The following is a 27,525-nucleotide window of genomic DNA, read 5'->3' on the forward strand; positions in this document are numbered from 1 at the left end:
GAGATCTTTTGCACAAATCAAATTTATATAAGAAGGAGGAAACAACGGTGTTTGAGACTCACTGTATGTCTTTTCCATGTACTGAACTCTTGTTATTCAACTATGCCGAGGTAAATTCAATTTTCAATTCTAGGGCACCTTTTAAAGTACTAAAATGAATAAAACTGAAATACAAATAGATTAAAGCTAAATAGAAATATTTAAAAAATAAAAATGATTAAACTTAAAACAAAAATGAGCAATGCAAAAGTGCGTGTATTTGTCTATGGGGAAGAAAAGAAGAAAAAAAAGTCAACAATGGCTAAATACAAATTATTGGTGAGGAAATTAGCTAAATTTAATGCACTACTTAAAAAAACATTGCTATAAGTATAAATGCATCTCTACCACATTGAAGCATGGAGGAAGTGGTGTCATTGTGTGGAGAGCCTTTTTAGCTGCTGGTATTGGAGAGTGACTTCACTGTGAAAAATCATTTAATGCTTTAGAGGAGAATATTGCAGAATGGCTTGCTTCCCAAAAGTGAAAAGTTGTTATCTAAAGAGGAATGATCAGATGTTATTTTTCAACAAGACAATCCTCCTGCCCAGATTGCAAAGAAAGCCAAGAAGTGGCTTGAGAGCAAGTCCATCAGGCCCATTTTTTTTAGTACACTCTAAAAAATGCTGGGTTAAAAACAACCCAAGTTGGGTTGAAAATGGACAACCCAGCGGTAGGGTTAAATGTTTGCCCAACCTGCTGGGTAGTTTTATTTAACTCAACTATTGTTTAAAAATTACTGTATTGTTTAATTAAAATGAACCCATATGTTGGAAATGAACATTTATTAATGTTCAATGAATAATTATTAAACAATAAACATTTATTAAATTGCTTTATATTAATAAACGATTAAACTATTACATTTATATTAATAAAATATTAAAGCTTATTAATAAACATTTACCTTTTGTCTATTATTGTTGCCTCTAATTGCATCTGGATTTTAATTTCCCAACTATTTTGGGTTCATTTTAAGCCAGCCATTTAGCAATTTTTAAACAATAGTTGGTTTAAATAAAACTACCCAGCAGGTTGGGCAAACATTTAACCCAACCGCTGGGTTTGTCCATTTTCAACCCAACTTGGGTTGTTTTTAACCCAGCATTTTTTAGAGTGTACCAAACTGATTCAAAGAAAAAGTGTGTAATTGTTTTTAGAAAATGTAAAAAGATTGTTAATGTCTAAGTCATCACAAACTGGCCTAATTTCTGTGTCTCAGACTGGAGAGGAGACTAATATCAACCTGAGGGATGATTGCGGAGCTTCTTGGTCTCACAGGATAGAGATGATCTAGCTGAGAAGAGAGATCTCCAGCCCTGCCGCCGCTCTCCTCGTGCCAACTGTCCCATTTGTTTATTGGTGTTTACTCTTTCCAGGCCCTGCACAAATGAATGAGATAATTGAGGCCTGTGTGTGTGTGCTGAGATGTTGAATTATTTGGACAGTGCCTGGATGTGATTCCTGTGACATTCCGGAGTGTTCTGGTGGATTCTGGGAATTGGGGAGGACAAACTTGGGTTTGTGAATAGGAATGCCTGGTGGTCTTAATGAATGGTAGAAAAGCTTTAACGATGACACATATGAGTGACGGATTGCTAGGGAGCGCTGGCAAGGGGAATGTGTGATGAAGTAAGGGTATATTTGTGCAGGCAGGAACAAGGCCAGTCTGGGTGTTCAGGGCAGGTTGTCTCAACGAGTGTGTGCGTTTCGGACAGTGTGTGTGGCCACAACAAAAACTTGAATAGACTGGTGTGTGGTCAACACTGGGTTAGTCAAATGGTGTGCAAGTGTGTGTGGCCTCTGAGTGTGTATTGTTTTTGAGATTGTGAGACATCGGGAAGCAGAAGTGAGAATGACGATGACTCATAGTTGGTTGTCTAGAAGACTTATGAGAACGGAGAGTGATCTTAAGCTTGGCTTTGAGTGTATAGATTTATGTGGGGTTTTGTCTGACCAGATCAGCATATCTGAATGATTTCCGAAGGATCACGCGACACTGAAGACTGGAGGAATGATGCTGAAAATTGAGCTTTGCCTTCATAAGAATTATGCTTAAATTATATTAAAATAGAAAGCAGTTATTTTACATTTTGTTAATTTTTTTTTCAAGATTAATAAATAGAATAGTATTAATCAAAATCTGATTAAAATCTTCCAAGATTTTAATTTTTAAAAAATTGAAAAAAGAATATAAAGCAATTAAAAAGAGATTATTTAAAACAATGGGAGTCAATGGTAATTCCCCACCATGATAGAAAAACAAACATTTGTGTGTGTGTGAAATCATCTTCTGTGTAAGAGAACAATGTGTGTCCGTGTGGGTGGGTAAATTGTGGTATTGTGTGTGCAAGTTTGGCAAAAAAAAAAAAGAGAAAACAAATGGTGTCGACTTCATGCTGCAAGTCATCAGCATGGACAAAAATGCACAAGCTAGCAAAGAGATTATCAAACTATGACTCATGATTGAAAAAAGGCACTTTAATTGTTGAAAATGACACCTTGAACTTCTGTCTTTACGACACAGATCAGACACTATACAATAAAGAGGGACAGCGTGAGAGATATCAGTATATTCTTAACAAGATGGAGACGCAACATTGGTAAACAGTGCATAACGTCTTTCTTTAAATGAAAAACAGTCCCATAGATCGGTGGTCAGAGAATTTAACAATCCCAATGGAAAAGAAAAAAAAAACTTGCTGGAAAAGGAAACACAATAGCCTTTTTGTTATTAACCGACAGTTCATGTTGCTCACTGGATTTCAAATCCCCCCTCCCTTAAGTTTTTCACAGCAGTCCCATAAAGTCTATGCAGAACTCAGTGAGATTTATAGTAAGTATGCAAACCATCATATCCACAGTTTTAGAAACCAGTCAAGCAATTAATTAAAAAACACACTCACGTATATACGCACCTAACATACATTTGTCTTCTGTGTTCACATTGTGGTTCTTTGTGGTTCAGAGGGCAAGTCATGCTGTAATCCGTCTAGATCCGAAGGAATTCAGCCATATTTCTCTTTTCTGGCCACCCCTCACCCCACTAACCCCCACCAACCTCCATGTTGTACAGATAGGTACATATTTCAACTTGTTTACACACTTGCGCACTCACACAAGACCCCGGACGGGCCAGAGCAGATTGACTGGGATAATAAGCTTGGTTAGTGCGAATTAGTGGGATTATCCAGACTCCTTTGGGGAAAGTTCACCAAGTCCAAAAATGTGAATTCTTCCATTTATTTTCCCTCATTTTGATACAAACCTGTATGACTTTCTTTCTTCTGCAAAACACAGAATACATTTTAAAGAATGTTTTTTAAACAATGAAAGTCAATGCAGTACACAGCAAAATCTCAAGAGTTAAATCAACTCTGCTCAGAGTACATATGGTCCCTCTCTAAATAGTGTTAAAGTAACACTGAAGCAGAGTTAAAGTTAATGAGATAATTAAGCAATTAATTAAGTTATGATTGTGCATTAGTGATGAACACCTGCTGTTAACAAGCAAAATCACTGAAGAAAAGAGTTATTAATTGCTTAATTATCTCTGTATTTAACTTTAACACTATTTAGAGATGGGCCATAAGTACTCTGAGCAAAGTTGATTTAACTCTGGGGATTTTGTGTATGATGTTGTTTTAGATCCCACTGACTTTCATTGTACTTTCAATTTATCATTGTATGATAAAAGTTATTGTTCTCAAATCAGTGCATAATGACAACCTAAATGCACATTTACACATACAAAACCTAGTGGTATCTGATGTCACATTCTCTACACCTAAAAAGGCACCGTGTATGGGGACATTTTGGCATTTCAGCATGTTATACCAGTTAAAAGAAATGCATCAGAAGCATTAACCTGCAGAAGAATAACTTGTTCTCCCCCAATGGATTAAATCAACGTCCAAGTTTCTGAATCCAGACAAATTGCAGATAAGAGTCAGGCGGAATGAAGTTTTGTAATGTGTGGTATAACTAACATTATGTCCATAGCTAAATGCCACAAAGAGTCTTGGCTCAATCGCTCTCGCTGTATAATGTGATTTAAGGCACTGTCTTGGCAGGGGCCCTTTTCCTCACTGACTTTATCAGTAAAAACTGGGGCAGAGTCCAGAGAGAAGAAAACACGCTTGCGGTTTACAATGAAACCCAAGCGAGTGTTTGCGTTTGCGCTCAGATACACCATTGTGACAGCACTTGATCATTTACCCACCCTCTCCTCCTTCAAACAAACACTTGTTCCTCAGAAAAAAACAGGCTTGTATTAAGATTCACAGTGTCGTTTCATTTGGAGAGCGTCACGGCTTTTACGCTAACAGCGGGAGGCCCATTTTGTGGGATTTTCATGCAAGAACATCACAACGCTCATACATTTAATTCCAAACCTCATAATTCCGTATTAAATACAATATATACACAGGTTTAACCAACCAACCACATAGAGAAAGAGATGGAAGTATGAAGCACAACTTATCAGAAAAGTGTTTTTCAGGGTGTGTTTTGTACGTGTGTGTAATGCTAGAAAAAATAAAGCATTATATGGGCGCGACATTTCGACAAAACGTGTATCGTAGTGTTTATTTAACCTTTCGTTTGGCCGGGACCGCGTGAGCAGGGGAGCACGTGTCTCTCCCTGACAGTACTTCCTCCTGCACCCCGGACCAGACAGCAGAGGGAGACTTGTAAAAGTGATTTGTGTCTGAGACTAAACGTATGTGTTTTTATCTTATCGCTGTGTTCTTCATTTGTGGAAGCCATAAATACTCAGGAGTATGAGTGTTTTCAAAGGCAACAAGCTGAATTCCTCTGTGTTTATATGTGCGTGTGAACTTTTTTTAGGTCCTTTTCTTGTCCGGGCATGCTGCTCTGCTGGTCCGACAGGACGGGGAGAATTCCGCAGTACTGCAACCTGCCAGTATGCTCCTTTTGAGGCTGGTAGAGCTGCATACTTCCCATCTCATCTTTCTTTCCTTCCACATTCCCACTGTCATCATTCTCTTCTCATATCTCTGTTTTAGATCCGCTGTACACAAAAATATTCCCCTCCAGCGGACGAGAGCAAGTGGATTTCACACATCAAACTGTATACAACAGTGGCACAGGTTCACTTTGTGTGAGTTTTTGTCTCTCCTGTTGATTGTTTTGCTACCGTTTCAAAGATTCACATATTTTATGTGATTTGTAGAAATATACATACATTCCTCTGTCTATAAAAGAAATAACCTTGTCCAAAATGTCTCTCATTCATGCATCCTTCACATATTCAAAGTCTTAAAGAAAGGAAATTTGAACGATGAAATGAGTCTTTTCTCTTTGGGTCGCAGCCTCAAAACGGTCCACCAAGTGGGTGTAATGTAGTCCCGATCCAGACGTGCTCTTACAGATCCAGACGGAAAGCTCCGAAATAGCTAGAAGAGTCCTCGCCGTACACCATTGTAGGAGACGAGACGGACACGAAGACCTCGTCGCCCGCTCGCAGCTCAAACAGGCCGCCCTGGTACACTGAGTGAAGGGCATATTCTGCATCTGGAGCCCAACATTTGGTCCCCACTCCCTTCAGCAGCTGAATCGGCCTCAGGTAGGAGGTTTTCTTATAGATGCATTGGACCAGCTGGTGGCTCACGCTGTTTTGATCCCCCTCACTGGGAGAGGGGTAGCGGAAGTACACTTGGGAGTACAGGTAGTAGCGGCCATCTTGGGGTACGCGAAGGCGCCCGTTGGCCAGTGTCATGTTGTGTAGATGGGCGCCGAAGCTCTGGTTGGCCCAGGAACGTACAGGATGGCGGCAGGACTGGTGCAGGTCTGCTTGAGGGGTGGAGTACTGAGCGCCACCTGAGAAAAAGGCAGGAGACAAACTTTTTGAAATCTATCATTACTTGCATTTATAGTCATAATCTCTATTTCTTTAACCAACATTAAAGGATTAGTACACTTTTAAATATAATTTTCCTCATAATTTACTATATTAATTATTATAATTTACTAATAATTTTACCCCCAAGATGTTCATGTCTTTCTTTCTTCAGTCGAAAAGAAATTAAGGTTTTTGATGAAAACATTCCCTATTCTACTTACGGAAAAAAACTAAACTTGCGCCGTGTTCATTCCGTAAGTTGAATAGGGAAGGCGTAGGACATACAGCGTGAGCTTTTTGAAGAATACGGAAAGCGGAAGCGCGTGCAAGACGAAAATTTGTGTTTATAAAGCATATACAGTTTTATTTTTTTCAAAAATGACAGATTGTTTCGCTAGATAAGACCCTTATTCCTCGTCTGGTATCGTTTAAAACCCTTTGAAGCTGCACTGAAACTGTAATTTTGGAGACCATTGAAGTCCAATATAAGGAGAATAATCCTGGAATGTTTTAATCAAAAACCTTAATTTCTTTTTGACTGAAGAAAGAAAGACATGAACATCGTGGATGACATGGGGGTGAGTAAATTATCAGGAAAATTTAATTTGAAAGTGGACTAATCCTTTAAAGCCAAATCTTTTCATTTTGGAATAATGTACTGATGAATCATGTAAAAACATGAATATGTGTTATTTGGGGAATGGGAATGCACTGATATTACATTTTTGGCTGATAATGATAAACTGCTAATTATTTTCATGGTATGGCTATTAACCAATAAATTCTTGATATTAAAGCTCAATACTATTTTGGTTATATAAATAAAAAATAAATCAGTAAAAACTAAAATCAATTGTTCAGACATCACATTATAAATGTACAGTATGAAAAATGATAATTCATTATGAGATTTACTAAAGATTTAACAATGTTATTGAATTATTTTTATAAAGATTACCATTGGTGTCACTTAATACTCACATAAAGTTATTCTAAATGTTAAAATAGCATGCACAATTAAATATACTATAAATAATGTGGAAAAGCAACTGATTCACAAACCAAAGCCCAAAATATTCAGTAGTAAATATTGAATAAATGTTCCGAAACAAGGAGCAGGTGCTGAGGCACATAATTCACAAGGTAAAAGGGAGGAATGAAAGATTGGTGGATTGTCTTAGGAGTACAGGAGAGATCAGAACAGGAAGGTATGGCTGCACAGGAGAGGAAGTCATGGACAGAGTGAAAAATCGAAGAACAGAGAGAGAGAGAGGCTGGGGAGGAAGGGAGGTGTAGAGGACATGGAGGAGCAGGCGGCGTGTTCTTCAAACACAATGAGCCACATTCCTCAAAAAAGATCATTAACACGCTAAATCTGCTCTTTGATTCACTGCTTCAAAAAGTTTTTAAAGGGCCATTCTTCTGACACAAGTAATAAAGAAAAACACACGTGAAGTTTAGATATGTAGGAAAGCCCATTATGATGGGTAATATAGATGTTCACAAGGATTAAACCATTTTGACTTTTTTTTATAGTGCGTATTCATGATCCATCATCGAGCACTGTGTAAGCACTGGTTTGTGAATAATGCATACATGTGCAAAAAAAAGAAAGAAAGAAAAGTGTCCTTGTACCCCCTTGCAGTTTAATGATCAGACTCATGACTTCCTTTCCAGAAACAAAGCTGGTTTGACTCGGTTTCATTTCCTTCTGAGATGCGTGACTGAATAAATCTCATTTTTTTCCCCTGGCATGCATGCAATCAATAGGACTTTGATCCGAGTAGCAGAACTTCAAAGGAACAAACAAGATTTTGGGATATTTAGTGATATTATTTTGCTGTAGCTAAATAACTAAACAATTTCAGGCTGTTTTATAATCAGTTTCTTCTATGCAGCTGTTTGCCAGGCTTTTATTTTTTTGACTCAGGGAAGCTCTAACACTGCCTAGCAAGATGGATGGGTCATGTACATGAAAGGCACATTTAAAGTGTCATGAAACCCCACTGTTTTAGCCCTGTTGTTCACACCTCAGAGCTGGAAAAAGTCTTGAAAAATGGGTGTGTAAAACTGTGGAAAAGTGTAGAGGGGGAGAAGGGAGACAACAACCAATAAAACACAGACCAACAACACACTCATTATGCAGAATAATAAATATTAACATATGAGCAGAGGAAAAAACAGCATCTTGATGTGTTTTAAAAATATAATTCTATGACACAACAAAGGAGGGGCAATAACGGAAGAACATTTAAATCTTCTAATATTTTCATCATGTATACAAGCACTACAGTCTCTGAACGGACAGACGACAGTCATCAGTTTAACACAGAAACAATAAACTTTTTTGTCCATTGTTCTTTGAATTTACATGGTCTTCTGTCTATCAGAATATTGTCATCAGCATGTCATTGCGATTATGATAAGATATAATGCTGAATCAGTGTCCTTATCTGCACATATATATTTCATTTGAAAATACATGAAATGTGTGCGCATAAACGGTGTTTAGAGCAATAGATTATATGAAATATGTCTATAAAATGTATATAAAAACTTGAAACATGCTTACTTCTTGTTAAACTCATTGCATCGTTCTGTGCAGAAACCACTCTTATGCTCGCTCCGCGTTTTTACATATTAAATATTGTCACAATGATTTTTCCCATATGTGTTCATAGTCAAACTGCAGCACTAAATGCATCGCGAGGAAATGCAAACTGCACTTTTGTGTTACTGAGGAGGAAACATACACTTATGGAGCCCCGCACATGACATGCAAGGAAAAAAGTGAATTGTGCGCACGATTTAACCTACTATAGAGTACCTCAGAGATGACGTGTTTTTGTAGGCCAACCCGGAAGTTAGTGGCGCACGGGTTCCCTCGATCGAAAGCCTCTGCATTTTTCCCATAGACTTTTGGAAAATCGCAAAAAATAAGCTCTGTGTTTAACAAAGGGTTATGACACTTACACATTTTGACTATCAAGATAATCTTTACAAGTTAACACAACATTTATAGATTTTGAAGCCTAAATAAAGTCGTCATATATAAAAAGCTAACAGTAGGCTATAAACGGACTACAGCACACCATAGTCGCGGATCAACGTCGTCACCACCAAGCTTCCTCAAACTTTATTTAAAAACATGCTAGCTGATTATGATATGCGCTGTGTATGAATACTTTTCCACTTTTCCTTGAGAAATGCCGTCCAAATGTCCTGTTTGTCATGATGACGTCTAAAGTCTCCACCAAAGGAAGTAGTCCCTTTTAGCAACTTGTTAGCAACCGCCGTTTTTAAGACACAGTAAAAGTTAAAAAAATCACAAGTGGGTTATAACTGGTGTGTTTTATGTCATAGATCAAAACATGAAAATATTTAGTGTCTTTGTTAACCACAGACCTTATTTCAGGCGATTTAGCAAAAACCCATTAGACTTTAGGGCGATGGAACCGGAAGTGCTAACTCGCTTCCGGGTTTTGCATACAAAAACATGTAATCTCTGAGGTACTCTATTTTTTTCCTGCATGTCAAGTTCAGGCGGGGCCCCATAGGCCAAAGTCCCTTTAAGACAAGTCATTTCACTCGGCGGCCATCTTTGAAACGCCTCTCGGGCATCCTGGGCATCATGCAGCTCCTATCTCTTTGAGTGGGGAAACCTAAAATACTCCAAAACTGTTTGCAAGCTTTCGATTAAATTTCATATTTGAAGTCACCAATGAAATCTGACAACAACTGTCTCATAATTTTTTTTCTAAACGCTCGAATCATGACAAAAAAATGTATTTTTATGCTGGATCAAGCATTAGCGCATGCGCAGAACTAAATGCGTGTCTCTTGTGCCTCATTTCGGAGGCAAGCGTCTGACTGTTTCTATAGAAACCGGTGCTTCTAACGGCCGCTGCAGTGACGCGATGACTTTACCAGTCGGCAATTGGCTCTTATTTAGAAGGCGGGACTTATTCCGCCATATTGCGCGTTACACTTTCTCCCATTCAAAACAATACGAGTGACACATCTTATTATAGTCTTATCTTATAGTGTTATTCTATAGTCTTTGCATAGGCTTTATAGAGACGGAGCGCATTTAGGCCACGCCCACGCCGGAACTATGTTTTTATAAGCTACCGAATTGTAAAAGTCAGTCTGAATGGGTAAATTCTGAGATCCTGACACTCAGTATGCCTTTGTGTGCAGTAAACACTTTGTCATTGGTAAGTCAAATATCCAAATGTAAGTTTTATATATTATATTTCCTGTCACTGATTATGTTCCCCTTAAGTGGTGTGCCCAAACATTCCACATTCCAATGGTACACACACACACACACACACAGGCTCACCTGGTAGGCTGCCAAGGGTCAGGTGGGCTGATGGCCTCTGTGTCACTGTGGTCATGAACTTTGACCCTGATGTATTATATGAATGGGGCATGGCTCTTGCTTCTGAGGAAGAGACAGACAGTAGACAGTCAGCACATTCAAATACATCATAAAATATGAATTGGCGTTGTGCAAAGATTAACCTGTTCTTTGAACTGCATTGTGTTTTGTTTATTATTGTCACTATTCCTGGTATCATTGTGATTTAGGGCAATTGTAGTGAAATGATGACTGGTCGTATACTCACCATGTAAAGCCTGTTTGGAGATGATACTGTCTGTAACCTGTGGCAAAAAGAAAAAAAAAAGAAAAAGTTCCATTAGTACAGGCAACCGAGTGACATGATGACGACTCAAAATCTAGATTGTTAACAGAAATGCGAAACTTGATGATTCAGTTCATGTTTTTCCTCCTTTTTGTTTTCTGTTTCTTGTCTCAAAGGCAGATGACTGTGGTTAAAGTTTACCTCAAGTTACAAAACAGCAACATAAGTTAATCATCCATTTTATTACAGAAACTTTTCTGCTATAAAATGTTTATTTTTCAGCCTTTGAAGACAGCAGTTTCTAAGGACAGAAATGTTTACAGTGTGCTAATCTGGAGAGTCAGCCAATGTACGAAACGACTAAGAATAGTTTTTAAGGTCACCTTTTTAAAGGGCAGTTTTTCAGTAGTCTGTGACGGCCATATTTCAACCAGTCAAACTCCAGTTTCCAGATCATAAGTTCCACTGACTGGGTCTTGAACTAAAAACACACTGATTACTGGCTCATGTCCACTGCCTCGGGCAAGCCTCAGCTCATGGGTAATATGTTCCAAACACCATCTGATTGAACTAAATTAAACTAATTGAAAAACTCTTGATGATTTGTTCAGAATGTATCCGTGAATGAATCACTGCATTAATACCATTCAGCAAAAAATACCAAACAGACAATGTCATCAAGAAAGTGGTGAAAAATAATTCCATAAAGCTGTTCTGATTTTAAAAAGCTACTAAGTAACAAGTCATCATGATTAACCCCTCAGGCTGGTTTTGACCGCTCCTCACATTTTCTTTCCACCTTCATGAATACTTCTTGGATAAAGGTTAAACACCACTTTAATTGCCAGGGTTAAGACATATATAAAGTTTGGCATGTATGTTTTACAATCTATTTGAGTCTATATAAAATTATAGCGTTTTGCCTTTCCATGTTTTGCAGTATATTATGTTGGATTCAGTTATTGTGTATTAATGTCTATGCTAAAATATGTTTTCTTTTTAAGGCAAACTCTTTAATTTAAGCTTTCTAAGATGTCTGTGTTTGATAAAACAAGACGTTTTTTTCTTCTTCTTAAGGAATAAGTTTATTCCGTTTCCTCGCTCCTCTCTCTCTGTCCCTACCTCCCCAGTCCCTCTCTGTCTGGCATCATCCAAGAGTGAATGTGTGGTGGAGTCTCTGTTGTTCTTGGCGCTCTCTTTCTCTCTTCTCTCCATTCATCAGACAGCCGAGCGCCTGCAGGCTTTATAACGTGACATAATCTCACCCAGGCCACAGCAGAGATAGATTTCTGACCAAAACGTTCCCCTTTTTACTTTAAATTCTGGTACATTATCCTGAAATCAATTCCTCTCACAGTCTCACATACAGAGCAGATAAAGGCTGTTTTACTAGTATGTTATTGTACATGCTGCATATCAGAGAAAACGAGAAGGAAAAAGAGAACAAGATGGATCAATACAAATCATTCCACTTTTTTTCTTCATAATTATTATCGTCTTTACTGCTTTGATTTAAATTATTTTTTAGATAGATAAATGGATAGGCTTTGCAATTGCTAGGGTGTTCTGGGTGGCTGCTAGAGGGTTGCTATAATGTTGTTCTAGACTGTTGCTAGGAAGATGGTTACTAGGGTGTTTGGGATAGATGCTAGTATATTACAGAAAGATGGATGGATGCTAGGGTGTTACTATGCAGTTGCTAGAGTGTTCTGAGTGCTTGCTATAATGGTGTTCTGGATTGTTGCTAGAAAGATGGTTACTAGGGTGTTTGGGATAAATGCTATTTTTTGCAGAAAGAGGAATGGATGCCAGAGTATTCTGGGTGGTTGCTAGGGTGTTGCTATGCAGTTGCTAGGGTGTTTGGGGTGGATACTAGGACAGTGCAAAAAGCTGGAGGCTTGGGTATTCTAGGCTGTTGCTAGGCATCTGCTAGGGTGTTCTGGGTGGTTGCTAAGGTGTTGCTATGCAGTTGATAGGGTGTTCTAGATAGCTGCTAGGACACTATAGATAGATAGATAGAGGACTCTGCAAGTTACTAGGGTGTTTGGGGTGGTTACTAGGACATTGCAAATGGGTGGTTGCTAGAGTGTTGTTATGTAGTTGCTATGATGTTCTGGGTGGTTGCTAAGGTGTTGCTATGCAGTTGCTGGGTGTTTTGGGTGGATAGTAGGCGTTTGTTAGCATTTGGGACTCTTGCTAGGACACTGCAAAAAGATCCCAAAGCAAATTTAGGAAACACAAAACAAACATGTGACTCCAAAAAGAAAAATCCTTTTCCTCCAAGCACAATTTCCTTTAACCAGTCAGAATACACAATATTTGTCCAGTCAGAATACACAATATTCTATAGGGCTGTACAAATCAACTAAAATTCCTGTTGGAATTTTAGTTAATCCAGGAAGATCTTATGGGATTCTTAGCTGATCCCATTATGTTCCTTTTGGATTAGTTCTCATTTATGACAGATATTCCAATAAGGATCCTTCACACAAGCATTTGTCAGTGAGGCCTATTTAAAGTGAGTGCGCAATCTGTTTTCTGGAAAACAAAACGGAGTTCAGAAGGTGGAGGGCAGAGAACAGACCCATACAAAGACCACAACAATAACAATAAACACACCCAGCAGTAAACCTTTGGCCCGTGTTCACCCATGTGCCAAAAAAGGAGTGTGGCCGATGAAGATTTTTGCTCCATTCATAGAGCAGGAATCAGGAGAGTGCATGCACACAGGGTGTGAAGAAAACCATTAGCGTCCTCTCCGGCTGAGCTTAGTCAAGACGGCAATCCAATACTTTAATGCGGCGCCAGTGCCAGAGTTTGCTCTGCCGTTAAGAAACTGAAGCACAGCGCGTTTTCTTCCTCCAGGAGGATTATTAATAAATAACAGTTGCTTTCCTTGTTGCTTTCTTACACGTCACTTCAATCACCTTTTCACTCAACAATAAATCCCAGAGCGCTAGACTTTGCTCGGTGTGACTCAGGCTAATAACCTACAGTAATGATAGACACAAACACATACTGTACACACAGTCTCTCTGCTGGATAAAATCAGTGCACGCCTGTTATGGCCTTTGAATGAATGGGGTGTGTGTATATGCTTACAAGTTGTTTCCTGCCATTCTTGGCTGCCGTCTGAGGTCGGCCCCATTTCTCTGTCCCCCGGCCCCCATCACCAGAGACCCCCCGTTCCACTATAGAGCACAACAGTCTCCTGGATCTGACCTTAAGCCCTGTGAGAATTAATCTCTCTCTGTTCCCCCCCGTAAATGTCTGTATCTATTCACCTGGGGCTGGTTCCACAAGCTGTGCGTAAGTTACAGCCTAGCCTAGTTGTAACATACATGAGAACTAAATTAAAACCACTAAAAATGTGAACATTGGACTATTACACTTGGATGCAACCCATTTGTATGAACTGATTATTTATGAAATCTTCCAACCAGGAGTGTGCAATGCAATTGGTCTGCCAGCAATATGACAGACTGAATTACATCAGTGAGAGCATGATTTGCCTGAACTGCATTTGGGTCTTAAGTCTTACAAACAGCTGGTGCAACCCCCTACCCTGCACTTTAAAAACAGCAGTCAGTGTTAGTTCTGTTTGTGCCTGTGTCTTCCTTGCTCTCGCTCTCGTCAGGGATCTCTGCCACAGTGACACTTAATGAGGTGTTAAAGAAGTCTCAGTCAGTCTCTATTTTGTTGTGGAAAATGGGCTTGAAGACTTCCGAGGCTTTAAATCCGAATTAATCTCGGTTTCTTTCTCTCTCTGTCTCTTTTTAGACGGAAGGTCGCTGTGGAGCACTCGCTGAAATTTGACTCTAAGTAATACCAGCTTTGAGAGCTCAGCACATATTTGGCAGGAGGCGAGCTATCGTGTACTCCATGCAGAGCAACATGAGAACACCAACTGGACCAGCCTTTATTACTTTATTAACTTTGTCTTTTTCTTTCTTTTCATTCTAGCAAATTTCGTGTTCACTTGTTACCAAACCCGTTCCGCGTCCACAAGCTAGCAGTTTCCCGAAGTTTTATGAAACAAACAATACATTCATCCATCCAAACAAACCGCATGTAGTAAAACCAACCACATCATCGAAATCAGTCCTTGAGCTATGATCATGCAGAAGATAAAGGTTAGAGGGTAGACAGAGATGGCCTTTGTGTTTGTTCTGAGGCTGGCGAAAAACATTGCGGCTGGCGGAATGCCCCGAGTATGATCACTGCTTTCATCATAAATCTGTTTGAGACGCCGGTGGTGATGCAGCGCTGCCTCGGTGGCGGATGTGAGACCGAAGACGAGATGCTTCCTCATCTAATGAGTCATTAGGAGAATCCGAGACCAATGGAGAATGGGGACAAAACATCCCATTTAGCTTTGTGGGAAACTGATGAGGGATTTAGGGATATCAAGTGGCCGCTGCGGGGTCCTGTTCAGGTGCAGTTTGAGGATATAATATTCCTTGGAATGCTGATATTATTTCTGAGCTGGATCATATCTATTCTGGTCGAGATGTTGTGTCTTTTGATTTGTTGACTTGTGTTAGGGTTTCTGCATGTGAGCCTGCGTGATTCTCTGCGGATGCAGTCGTCTGTTTGGTGAATTAGCCAAACTCTTGCAGGGTTTCACTCTTGTTAGCTGTGCAGTCGCTCTTATAGTGGGTACGGAAAGTATTCAGACCCCCTTAAATTTTTCACTCTTTGTTATATTGCAGCCATTTGCTAAAATCATTTAAGTTTAATTTTTTTCCCCTCATTAATGTACACAAAGCAACCCAAATTGACAAAAAAAAAAAAAAAAAACCACAGAATTGTTGACATTTTTGCAGAATTATTAAAAAAGAAAAACTGAAATATCACATGGTCCTAAATATTCAGACCCTTTGCTCAGTATTTAGTAGAATCACCCTTTTGATCTAATACAGCCATGAGTCTTTTTGGGAAAGATGCAACAAGTTTTTCACACCTGGATTTGGGCATCATCTGCCATTCCTCCTTGCAGATCCTCTCCAGTTCTGTCAGGTTGGATGGTAAACGTTGGTGGACAGCCATTTTTAGGTCTCTCCAGAGATGCTCAATTGGGTTTAAGTCAGGGCTCTGGCTGGGCCATTCAAGAACAGTCACAGAGTTGTTGTGAAGCCATTCCTTCGTTATTTTAGCTGTGTGCTTAGGGTCATTGTCTTGTTGGAAGGTAAACCTTCGGCCCAGTCTGAGGTCCTGAGCACTCTGGAGAAGGTTTTCGTCCAGGATATCCCTGTACTTGGCCGCATTCATCTTTCCCTCGATTGCAACCAGTCGTCCTGTCCCTGCAGCTGAAAAACACCCCCACAGCATGATGCTGCCACCACCATGCTTCACTGTTGGGACTGTATTGGACAGGTGATGAGCAGTGCCTGGTTTTCTCCACACATACCGCTTAGAATTAAGGCCAAAAAGTTCTATCTTGGTCTCATCAGACCAGAGAATCTTATTTCTCACCATCTTGGCAAACTCCATGCAGGCTTTCATGTGTCTTGCACTGAGGAGAGGCTTCCGTCGGGCCACTCTGCCATAAAGCCCTGACTGGTGGAGGGCTGCAGTGATGGTTGACTTTCTACAACTTTCTCCCATCTCCCGATTGCATCTCTGGAGCTCAGCCACAGTGATCTTTGGGTTCTTCTTTACTTCTCTCACCAAGGCTCTTCTCCCCCGATAGCTCAGTTTGGCCGGACGGCCAGCTCTAGGAAGGGTTCTGGTCGTCCCAAACGTCTTCCATTTAAGGATTATGGAGGCCACTGTGCTCTTAAGAACCTTAAGTGCAGCAGAATTTTTTTTTTAACCTTGGCCAGATCTGTGCCTTGCCACAATTCTGTCTCTGAGCTCTTCAGGCAGTTCCTTTGACCTCATGATTCTCATTTGCTCTGACATGCACTGTGAGCTGTAAGGTCTTATAAAGACAGATAGTGTGTGGCTTTCCTAATCAAGTCCAATCAGTATAATCAAACACAGCTGGACTCAAATGAAGGTGTAGAACCATCTCAAGGATGATCAGAAGAAATGGACAGCACCGGAGTTAAATATATGAGTGTCACAGCAAAGGGTCTGAATACTTAGGACCATGTGATATTTCAGTTTTTCTTTTTTAATAAATCTGCAAAAATGTCAACAATTCTGTGTTTTCCTGTCAATATGGGGTGCTGTGTGTACATTAATGAGGAAAAAAATGAACTTAAATGATTTTAGCAAATGGCTGCAATATAACAAAGAGGGAATTTAAGGGGGCTGAATACTTTCCGTACCCACTGTATGCGTCACATCAAAGTCCAACAAGGGACATGGAAAGTCAAGGAGTAACAATGGTCAGTGGTTTTCGTATACTTCATGTCTGTACGCCGCTTGTGTTCTGAGTCTGGCCAAAATCGAGAATCTGGAGGACGTATAACTTCTCTGTTTGCTTTTTTTTTTGAGTCCTCCATAATAACTACCAGGTGTTCTGGCATTCTCTGGATTCTGAAGGTCTTCGCTTCAGAAACATGCATTTCCTTCATCTCTCCTCACTCACTCATTCCCTGCCTTCGCTGTGAAGGCACTCTCTCGATCCTCCTTATCCTCTCATTCTTTTTCTGTGTGCTTTACCTCTGTGCTGACATGAAGCTGGAAAAGAGCCCAAAGCCTCGGCGTGTGCTTGTTCGGCCTGTTTCTTTCTCTTTGTGTAAATTTCTTCTGTCTTCATCTAAATCTGAACCTCACTCTCTTATTCGTAGTGACGTGTGAACATACATGCAGACACATGCACATAGACATTATTTTTCTCTCTTTATGTATTTTGGGTCTTGCATGCAGTCTGCCCATATGTTCTGGCAAAACTCTCCATTATTTGTTTACTTTTTCCACTGACTGATTCCCTAGCATGATCAGGGAATTCTTTAGCGCACCATAATTGCATCCCTCAGAAGTGGCGCATGTGTTTTTAATTAAGAGGCAAATGCCTCTGTCTCTGAGTGGCAATAAATTGTTTGCAGCCTCACTCAATTAGTAGTGAAAGATTTGACGGTACGCACAGACTGTTGCGCATAGGGGGGCAAAGGGGTAGGATGGGGTAGACATGCTCCATAAAATCTGATAACATATTCCCGGAGCTGAGAGACTTGGGTAAACAAAGGGGTGGCACGGAAAATTAATCAAACAATGGCATTTAGGAATTCCAACACCATAATGCAAAATGCTTGAATTGAAGTCAAAATGAACCCTGTTTTCTTTCTAAACAAATGTTTCCTGGTTTTATTGTAAATGATTCATTAGAGTCGGTTGTTTCAAAAAAGAATTTCCTTCTCTTCTAGAATAACTTTTACTTTTCTGCTGATCTTACTTATTCCATGTTAGTTACTGGATAATATTAACCAATAACCAAATAGCTATTTATTCAGTTTGTCTCTGATGGATAAAATCAAGTAGCGATGCACAATATATTGGTACCAAAACAGTAATCTGCCAATATTAAAAATTATTCTGTTCTTTCTGTTGATGGAGAATGAATATATAATTGTGCATGTTTTCATTTTAATTTATTTAGAAAAAATAGAATGACATTTTAATATTATCCATTTACTGGTTATCTAGCGTTCAAAAGTTTAAGGTCAGTTAGATTTTTTTAAAGAAATTAATATTTGTATTCAGCAAGGATACATTAAATTGTATATATTATATATATTATATATTATGTATACATTAAATATATTATATTATATTTAAAAATATATATATTTTTTCAGATAAATGCTGTTCTTTTGAACTCTCTATTCATTAAAGAACACAGAAAAAAATGTAACATGGTTTCCACATAAATATTAAGCAGTAAAACTGTTTTCAACATTGATCATAATAAGAAATATTGCTTGAGCACCAAATCAGCATATTAGAATGATTTCTGAAAGATCATGTGACACTGAAGACTGGCGTAATGATGCTGAAAATTCAGCTTTACCATCACAGGAATAAATTTCATTAAGAGTTTTTTTTTTATTTATTATTGTTATACTTTTTATTGTATTTTTGAACAAATAAATGCAGCCTTGTTTTTTTAAACACATTTTTAAAAATCTTACTGAGCCCAAACCTTTGAATGGTAGTGTATTTAATGTAAATAAGTGTTTGACTTTACTTGATGCTTTGCAAGTCCAATCACCTTTAGAATGAGACTTCTTCTAAAACCAAGCCCTAGGCTTCCAAACACGTCAGTTTTATTAATGTAAAAACCACTGGAAGCCTGTGAAGGGAAAAAGCTGGATGCTGAAGGGATAACCAGCCACGCCAGGGGAAAACCGAGCCATTTCCTTCAAATCTGTGCTCTGACTGCTAGATTGGTTCATGATCAGGACAAGGGGGTGAGTCACCCTCTACAATGCTGCATATACAAGCATAAATGCCTGAAAAACTCTCCCATGACTAAACCATCCACTTTTCTTCCCTTAGGCGATTGTAATCACTTGCCAGGACACATTTATGGTAATGGCAAGCTGCTTCATGCTGTGAGGAACTTCACTTGCAACTGTTGTCTACAATTGTGCCCATGCATTGAAAAGGCAGATGATGTTTTTAATAGCATGTTATTTAGACGCGGCATGCCTCGACAGATAACCAGACAAATGAAGGCAGAATCTTGTGCAACAAGTAAAATCAAATGGAGACTTGAACTCACCTTGGAAATATAGGCCTTGATACCCTCAGCTAGTTTGATGCAAGGCTCTCCAAACAGTTGGGCCAGGTCTTCGGGAATGTCCCGGTCTTTATCCAGGGCATTAAGCAAGCCCAGGCACCGCAGCTCTTCTGTAACCCCCTGACTCTTAACCTGCCAATAGGATGAAAATTAGAACACAAGTCCAAATCAAACCCCATAATCTGTAAATCATAATGTGGTTTGAATGCCACGTCATCCTAAGGAACAATGAGAACAGCACTTTAGTGTAGGAAGCAAACTGGGAAAAAGGGGGCTGAAGGCATGCTCAATGAGGAAACAATCTGCTCAAGGCCGGAGCATAGGCTGAAGATCAAAAAAAGGGCACATATTCCTCTTGACCCTTTCCTGGAAAGTAGATGAGGACATCTGCAATGGGGCTTGCTATGGAAAGCCAATGGGGTACAAGTTCAGCTCAAAGACCTTGAGCCAGCTGGAGAGGTATGTCCTACATAATGAGGTACTTCAAATGACCTTTCACTGAAAACCTTGCTCTATTTTCAGTCTCTTTTTCTCTCTTTCTGTCCCTGTTCAGAAACCCGGAGCCGCTCCAAGAAATATATGTTGCCAGTTAAGAATCACTGTGTGCAGTTTCGAAGGCTTGAGTCACGGTCCGCCAAAGCTCTTAATGACTCTTCAGTTGCAGGCAGAGCTTGGCAGCAAGAAGGTGTTTAGTTAACTCTTGCCGTGTTACGGTTTTCAAAGCGAGTCAGGCAGGTAATGAGGGTCCCCCATATTGAGCGGAGCTGTGCTCACAGGAAGAGCTCAAGACTGATCTGAGACCAGTTTTGCAATTTCTCCAGACTTGTTCACATGCATTGATCGATGACCCCTTTGTGGTTTTGTCTCATGGGTAAGCTTGGGCTGGTCCTGGATCAGTACAATAAAACGACTTCAGCATAAGCAGAAAAGTACAGCTAGAAAAAAGGCTAGTTTGGGTAGCACTTTACCATACGGTTCAATACTGACTGCATTAGGTTTCATGAACAAACAATGAACATGTTTTACAAAGTGTATTAATATTGTGTATATATATTTATATATATATATATATATATATATATATATATATATATATATATATATATTTATATAGAAACAAGTTTTACTTTTATCTTGTACATGTTTTTGCAAATTTAAAGGATTAGTCCAATTTTAAATAACATTTTCCTGATAATTTACTCACCCCATGTCATACAAGTTGTTGAACGAACGCGCCGCCAGTTTCATTTTTTTCCGTGAGTAGAATAGGGAAGGCGTAGGGCATACAGAGTAAGTTTTTTGAGGAATACAGAAAGCGGAAGCACGTGCAAGGCAATAATTTGTGTTTATAAAGCATATACAGTTGTATTTTATTCGAAAATGACCGATCGTTTCAATATAATGGCTGATTTCATCTGGCTAATATACAGGTTTTGTCAAATAGTTTTGAAAGCATCAGAATGAGTTAAAAATGACAAACTTATCACTCAGTAATGTTTTGCATTGTGTTGGATTCATGTTGCATATTTGCGTTCTTTTGCACAGAAAAAAATGTTTAGTAAGCAAAATATTAATAAAAAACTTTTAAAGAAAAATACACTAGATTTCAAAGTTCTTTGATAAACAGCATTTATTTAAAATAGATTTTTTTGAAAAATGTTAAAAGTCTTTACTGTCACTTTAGCTTAATTTTTGCAAAAAATAAAAGTGGATCATTCTTTTGTGATGAGACCAGCAGTGAGCTATGAATATATGTTAAAATTAATAAATGCTGTAAAAGTACTGTTCATTTTTAGTTACTCAGTACCTTAACAAATATTGCTGGTAAAATGTTCTAAATAGGGGTTGCTTTATAACTCCTATAAGTTACATTTACCACCTGAGCTATAGCTAGCCCTCTGCACTACTTTTACCTGGAAAACAGAAACTGACAGGTCACGTTTTGATCACGAAAACCCAGTTTATCTGATGTGTCATATCTTGTGCTTGCATGCACATGTTCAAAATCGTCATAATCTTCATAACTGTAAACAACTTCTTGTCTCGTAAGTGCCTACTTCCTGCTATTCCTCTCACAGAAATGGGTCAGTTACACATGCCCTGGAATCTGAAGTACTGTCCAGGGTGTGGATAAGTGTGAGCCAGCAATTGATCAGTTGTCATCATGAGTTACACCAAATAAATTAAACAACTCTGGGTCAATGCTGCTACACCCTAATACATGTAAACTCCAACAGTATTGCTATACGTAATCGTTCGCAGATGGGCCAACAAAAAAAAAAAACATGCACTGTAAAATAAGTAAAATCAACATAGACGGTGGTATTGAGTCATTGGTAGTGTGGCTAGTGGCACTCAGGAGGATTTCTGATCTCAGTCGAGGGCAGCAGGAAGTAGGGAACAATGCATCAGTGTTAGCCCTGATTTCTGTAGCTGGGGAAAAGAAGCCACCACTGAACTTTCTGCTTCACTCCACATCCATTGCTTTTTTGGGAAAGGATTAAATAAGAGAAACCAGGCATGTAACTTAAATCCATGCCAGGGGCTCTCCGTCTCTGTATCTTCTCACCCTTCCTCTCGCTTCTCTCTTCTTCGCCTATCCCTGATCCGTGTGTATGTTTTTTCTAGTTCCCCCCTGTGGTCTCAAAGAAAGGAAAGCAGCCTGAAAGTTGGTTGTGATCTAAATGATCTGCGAGGGCTGAAGCTCTGCAACTTCGGATGAGTTCCCAGAGGGCAACAAGTCTAAGCAGGTCTTCAAAGGAAACTTCAGCCAAATATTCAATTTGTGCATTTGGCAAAGAACAAACTCTGAGGAGATTGTACTCTTTCTCTTTCCTTCTCTACAAGACCACACAGAAGTCAAAACCTGTCTTGGCAATAGAAAGAAATGCTGTGGCCTTGGGTCGACTAGTCTCTAAAAGCAACAAATCATGTCACGGTAAGAAAGGAACCCCCTTTTTGAGCAAAGTTTGAGATTTATTTAGACTCACACAAGGAAAAGTATGCAAACAAGTTCAGTAGGTGCTTTCCTCTCAATGACGAGTTTCTCTAAAATTAGCACAAGCGAACAAGAGTGAAACAAACAACGAGTTAAAGTTAGTGATATACAGTAGAGTGCATACTCAGCATGCCATCTGCCTTCTAGTACACACCTGTACATACAAACATTCGACTTTACAATGACCCTTGCCATTGTGTGGCAAAAGCCCCGGTTTCCAAGGGTAACTATCCTTTTTTTCCTCATAATCACCTTTGTCTTGGCTTTTCTCATTGGCTCATAAATCTCTGGTATATGGCCAATGAAGCCAGGCCTTATTAAGAGTCCATTGTGATGCATTTTTAAAGTCCCTCTGGGTGTTCTATGAAGTCTCGGGCCATCGCCATCCCGTTCTGCTCTGTCTGACTGAATGTTACACTTCTAGAATACTAACTACGTGCCTGTCAGTGGACTCCGGCTTATTTTCCCGATCCAAATGGGGCCCTAACAGTCGTTTCGTCCTGCTAGAATATCTAAACACTACTGAGAAGCAGGATTTGTTTTGTTTTTCTTTGCATAGAATTAAAACAGAAATTAAACATGACATGGACAGATTGAAGTAATTACGAACTTACAAGTTACTTGATTAAAAAGGCTCTTTTTACATTAAATCTGATCATATGTTAAATAAAGACAGATAAAATGTCCCTAAATCTCTCAGTCCGCAGAGTTTTCATTACTGTGCTAATGGTCCTAAATGAGGGACTTGCATTTTTTATTAGCCGTCCTGGTGGTGTAAACCAGGGCTTTGTTTGTTCTTCCAGGCTCTGATAATGGGGTATAAAGGAGGTGTTTACTCGTCTTTTAGGACAACACTGTGAGCATCCCATCTGGCAAGAGCACCAAGATGAGCAGGATATTTATGTTAGTGCTGAAGAATGTTCATTAGGCGACAGCTGTGTATGTGTAGAAAATAAGTGCATCTGTGTCTTTATTTTCAGCACATTCTCACTCAATAGCTCAATTCTTTTCTTCTTGCCTTTTCAGTCATCGTGTCGAATTGATGACGCCCCTCCGGAATAAAAAAAAATATCTTCAAACCTTCAGCAAACACCGCGGTGATGTTTAATCCTTGAAAATATTTTCCTACGGCTTTTTGTTCATGTATGACTGAAACTTCATCATAACCAGGGCCTTTGAAATAGGCCAGGAGATATTTCAAACCCTTCTCAGATTTATTAGAAAAGTCAGCATCTTGTATGTTACGCAAGATTTATACAGAGAGGTGAATCATAGCTTGGCCTAGTTTAATTTATTTAGCCAAGACGAAAAATAAAAAGCTACTCTTTGCTATCTAATCAATTTAGATGCAGGACGACAAATTATAAAATGTAGAGCTCAACGTCACTTTATATCAGTGAAATTTAAACAGTTGTCCAGTATTTAAGGCTGAACAGTGTGTGTAACGCTTGAAACTATCCATGCCTTCTTCGGGCCTGGCAAACATAACATAACTTGAATCCGCAAAGTATTATCAGAGAAAAGCAGCCACGATTAGATGTAATTATATGTTCTACATAAAAAGCATGATATTACAGTGAGAATGAGAATAAAAGAATAAAGACCAAACGTGAAGGAGAGGGGAAAACAAGAGGGTGAGAGAGTGAGACGTTGTGGATCTTGGCAATGGTAAATGTCACGGGAGGTTTACAATGGGGAGCCTGAGAGGAGACAAACATTTGCTTGCAGGGTATTGCTTTACAATGAATTTCTGTTATTGTTGACGAGGGGCCAGTCTAGAACTAAGAGTATATAGTATGAACTGCAAACTCCTGTCCCAAAAGCAGGCACCGGACAGTACCACCACCTTCCAGCTCAGTTCAACACCTAATCTAAAAGAATTTTGTCAATCGTAGTTACTTATAAATAGGCCAGCCGGAACTCTGTGTAATTTCAACGGTGATGACTTGCGTGGGAGCTTCTGCCGTTATCCTCTCCGTTGTGTTTACAGTCTCGCAGAAACTTCACTTTCTTTTTCCCCGCAGAGGTAGAGGGTTTATTCGAAACAATCAGTCTTATCTCACTGAGTGCTATTGTTTTACAGGCTTTGCTGATCAAAAGGCAGTTTTATATTGCGAGTATTACAGCCTAGGTAGTAACTTAAAGGATTAGTTCACTTTCAAATTAAAATTTCCTTATAATTTACTCACCCCCATGTCATCCAAAATGTTCATGTCTTTCTTTCTTCAGTCAAAAAGAAAAGGTTTTTGATGAAAACATTCCAGGATTTTTTTTTTTCTTTATATCACGATTGAAGGTCCAAATGTCCGTTTCAGTGCAGCTTCAAAGCTTTCTACACAATCCCAGACGAAAGAAACCATCGCTCATTTTCTAAAAAAAAAACTAAATTAAAAATTTTATACGTTTTAACCATAAATGCTCATCTTGAACTAGCTCTCTTCTTCTTTATTAGAATTCCAGCAGTGTAGACACTGCTAAGTGTATTACTGCCCTCCACAGGTTAAAGTTTGAACTAATTGTTATATACTTGCACTAGCATATTGAATATGACAATTTAATTCAAACTTTGACCTGTGGAGGGCAGTAATACACTTAGTAGTGTTTACACTGCTGGAATTCTAATAGAGAAGAAGAAGCAGAGAGCTAGTTGAAGATGAGCATTTATGGTTAAAATGTATTTTTAATTTATTTATTTATTTTTTTTTAGAAAATGAGCGATGGTTTCTCTAGATAAGACCCTTATTTCTTGTCTGGGATCGCTGTAAACTATAAATTTTGACCTTCAGCCGTTTGGGCTCCATTGAAGTCCACTTATGTGGAGAAAAATCCTTTCGACTGAAGAAAGACATGAACATCTTGGGCGATATGGGGGTGAGTAAATTATCAGAAAATTTTAATTTGAAATTGAACTAATCCTTTTTTTGACATTTTTGTGATATTTGACTATGAAATAACCCTAATATGGGTTCAGAGTTTATTAATATTCAACAGGACTCCTACCTCAACCTACACTGTAAAAAAAATCCCGTTGTTTCTACGGAAAAATACCGGCAGCTGTGGTTACCAGAACAATACTGTAAAAATGACATCAAACCGTAAACATACTTACGGAGTTACATGTGAATTTTACATTTTAAATATGTATATTTAACATTGGATTTCAGTACACTGTAAAAAAAAATCCCAGTAAAATTTACGGTAAAATAACATATTTCTTTAACTGATATAATGTTAATTTACCAACCTAATGAAGTACTAATATCTGTTTTGTATCTTTATAATACACTGACAGACACAGCGGTGATAAGAGTCACATGATGAATCAAAGTTCATCACAAGCAGCTTTTCCACAAGCTGAGGAGGACAATACTAATATATAGAAGGAGCACACAGTGTCATTCACACACACACACTAAACACCATCATGGTAACATGCATGAAATTTAAAAAATGCAATAAAAATTAATTTAACAACATTAGATGTAACATAAAACCCTAATGTACATAACTGATTAGAAAAAAATGAGAAAAACTAAGAAGAAACATAGAGTTATTTCAACAAAAATATATCAGATGTGAAGTGTCACTTAGGGAATTGTGGGAATGTCAATTTACGGTTTTTCACTGTAAATTTTACAATGAATTGTTATTTTTCACTTTCAAAAACTGTGAATTTAACGGTATTTTACCGTAAAATTACATTAAATGTACCGTTAGATCTATTACAGTTATTCACCGTATATAGTACGGAAACTTTCTGTAAACCAATTAACAGTTTTTCACCACAGCATTATTACAGTCTTTTACTGTTAAAATCACGGTAATTTTTTACAGTGTAGCTTTTGGGTCAGAGTATGACTAAAAGCATAATTTCATCAGAAAAAGGCAGAGCATGATAGATATGCACACTTATAAATCTCAACATGGTGATTCTGATTCATAGAATGGTTATGTTGTATTGTATGCTGCTGTGTGTATTTCATTAACACTATGTCTATGTATTGTGCTGATTCATGACATCCAGGCAGTAAAGCATGCACAGGAACTTTTGAAGTGTTTCCAACACAATACAATGTTGCAAAACAAGAACACAACTTCATTGTTGCAGTATTTTGATTGGGCAATCATGTTTTTGTTGAGTTCATGTGCAGGTTTGCATATTTAATTCATTCTGTTAACAATCTGGAGTATTACTAATCACACTGTTTTTATTTTAGAAATTTTGTTCACATTTTTTTTTTATCATAATTGTTTTTATTTATTCATTTTAGTTTTTAGAAGAATACCCAAGAGCACACATCAAATGTGATTTGATTCGTCTGAAGTCATTTTGATCTGAATCATGTTGATTATTTGTGAATTCTGAGCCTTCTTCGTGTCAGTCCTCCTCACAAAACAGCAAATGATCAGATTAAATTACAAGAAATAAACCATCTTTCCCATCACAATTCTTCCTTTGACTATGTTGATGCATTTAATCCTAGTAGCGTTCTCTCTGTATCTTCTCTCTGTATCTTGGACTATAAAGTGATACATCAGCGACTTGCAACTTAGGTCGTCTTCTGTTGCAGACTTGGTCTGATCGGGTATTAAAACTTAGTGTGCTGCCTACCTTGACTACATTTTGGGGGATCATGGACACAGAAAACACGAGTAAACATGCTGTCTAGGCAGTACACTAGGCTTTGAACGCGCCATCGCCCCGAAAGCGCCTGTGATGCCCAAAAAATACTAGGTGGCACGAAACTCACTAAGATTTAAGTCACGGCCTGTTCATCTGATAGCGACAAGAAACTAATCAGTGCAACTTTTTAAAAGATTGCTTACCTGCGATAAAGACATGTTTAAGTAGACAAAGAGTCCGGTGGTGGAGGCTATTTGCAGCACAACCACCACGATCACGACCATTGCGATCCATAACTTTGACGGCGAGTCTCGACCACGGCCGTTTGCCGGAACCATCATGTATGTGGTGGACTCGCTGCTGACCGACCTGAAGTAATCCTGGTTATTCTGAGTAGCCATGGCATTCCTAAGACGTGAGTAGATACGCAGTTAGTGACAAACAAATAGAAATCAGCAGCGGGACGTTGAATAAACTCCTTCTTGTTGGCGCAGAACGGCCGTGGGAGGGTAGAGTCTGTCCCACGCTCGCATGCAGTCACTAATGCTGGAGGACTAGTGCGTGTGTGTATGTAGACGCTGAGGGGTTGAGTCTTAAGAGGCTACATTACTGCAGCTCCTCATGATTTCCTTAAACCCTTTCCTCATACAATTTATCCCA

The 27,525-nt window shown here is 38.8% G+C and overlaps 2 protein-coding genes across 4 annotated transcripts in view; one reads left to right on the forward strand and one right to left on the reverse strand.

Moving 5' to 3' along the window:
* Positions 1-2,508: 2,508 nt before the first annotated feature.
* tnfsf10l (TNF superfamily member 10, like) lies at positions 2,509-27,431 on the reverse strand. The gene is made up of 5 exons (XM_067401428.1): positions 27,069-27,431; positions 19,226-19,375; positions 10,534-10,570; positions 10,248-10,349; positions 2,509-5,880 (listed from the first exon to the last, which is right to left on the reverse strand). The coding sequence occupies exons 1-5, from the start codon at positions 27,264-27,266 to the stop codon at positions 5,426-5,428; spliced, it is 942 nt and encodes a 313-aa protein (XP_067257529.1). The 5' UTR covers positions 27,267-27,431; the 3' UTR covers positions 2,509-5,425.
* The window catches only part of ccnb3 (cyclin B3), a 37,765-nt gene continuing 29,654 nt past the window's right edge, over positions 19,415-27,525 (forward strand). Inside the window, exons 1-2 of one of the 3 annotated variants that reach the window (XM_067401424.1) lie at positions 19,415-19,702; positions 21,872-22,181. In XM_067401424.1, coding sequence (XP_067257525.1) covers positions 21,962-22,181 — 220 coding nt within the window. In that variant the 5' untranslated portion in view covers positions 19,415-19,702; positions 21,872-21,961. Of the gene's footprint in view, positions 19,703-19,906; positions 19,929-21,871; positions 22,182-27,525 lie in introns of those variants that run through there. The other 2 variants (XM_067401425.1, XM_067401427.1) reach the window with 2 other exon arrangements.

Source organism: Chanodichthys erythropterus, chromosome 11 (genome assembly GCF_024489055.1).
Source record: "Chanodichthys erythropterus isolate Z2021 chromosome 11, ASM2448905v1, whole genome shotgun sequence".
NCBI lineage: Eukaryota > Metazoa > Chordata > Actinopteri > Cypriniformes > Xenocyprididae > Chanodichthys > Chanodichthys erythropterus.

What these genes read in the sequence shown, in the direction of transcription:
- tnfsf10l (XM_067401428.1), bottom strand. Translation starts at nt 27,266, where the DNA reads ATGGCTACTCAGAATAACCAGGATTACTTCAGGTCGGTCAGCAGCGAG. An exon ending in TCAAGGCCTATATTTCCAAG is followed by an intron (nt 10,571 to 19,225) that starts GTGAGTTCAAGT and finishes TTTTTGCCACAG; the next exon opens with GTTACAGACAGTATCATCTC. An exon ending in CTCCAAACAGGCTTTACATG is followed by an intron (nt 10,350 to 10,533) that starts GTGAGTATACGA and finishes TCTCTTCCTCAG; the next exon opens with AAGCAAGAGCCATGCCCCAT.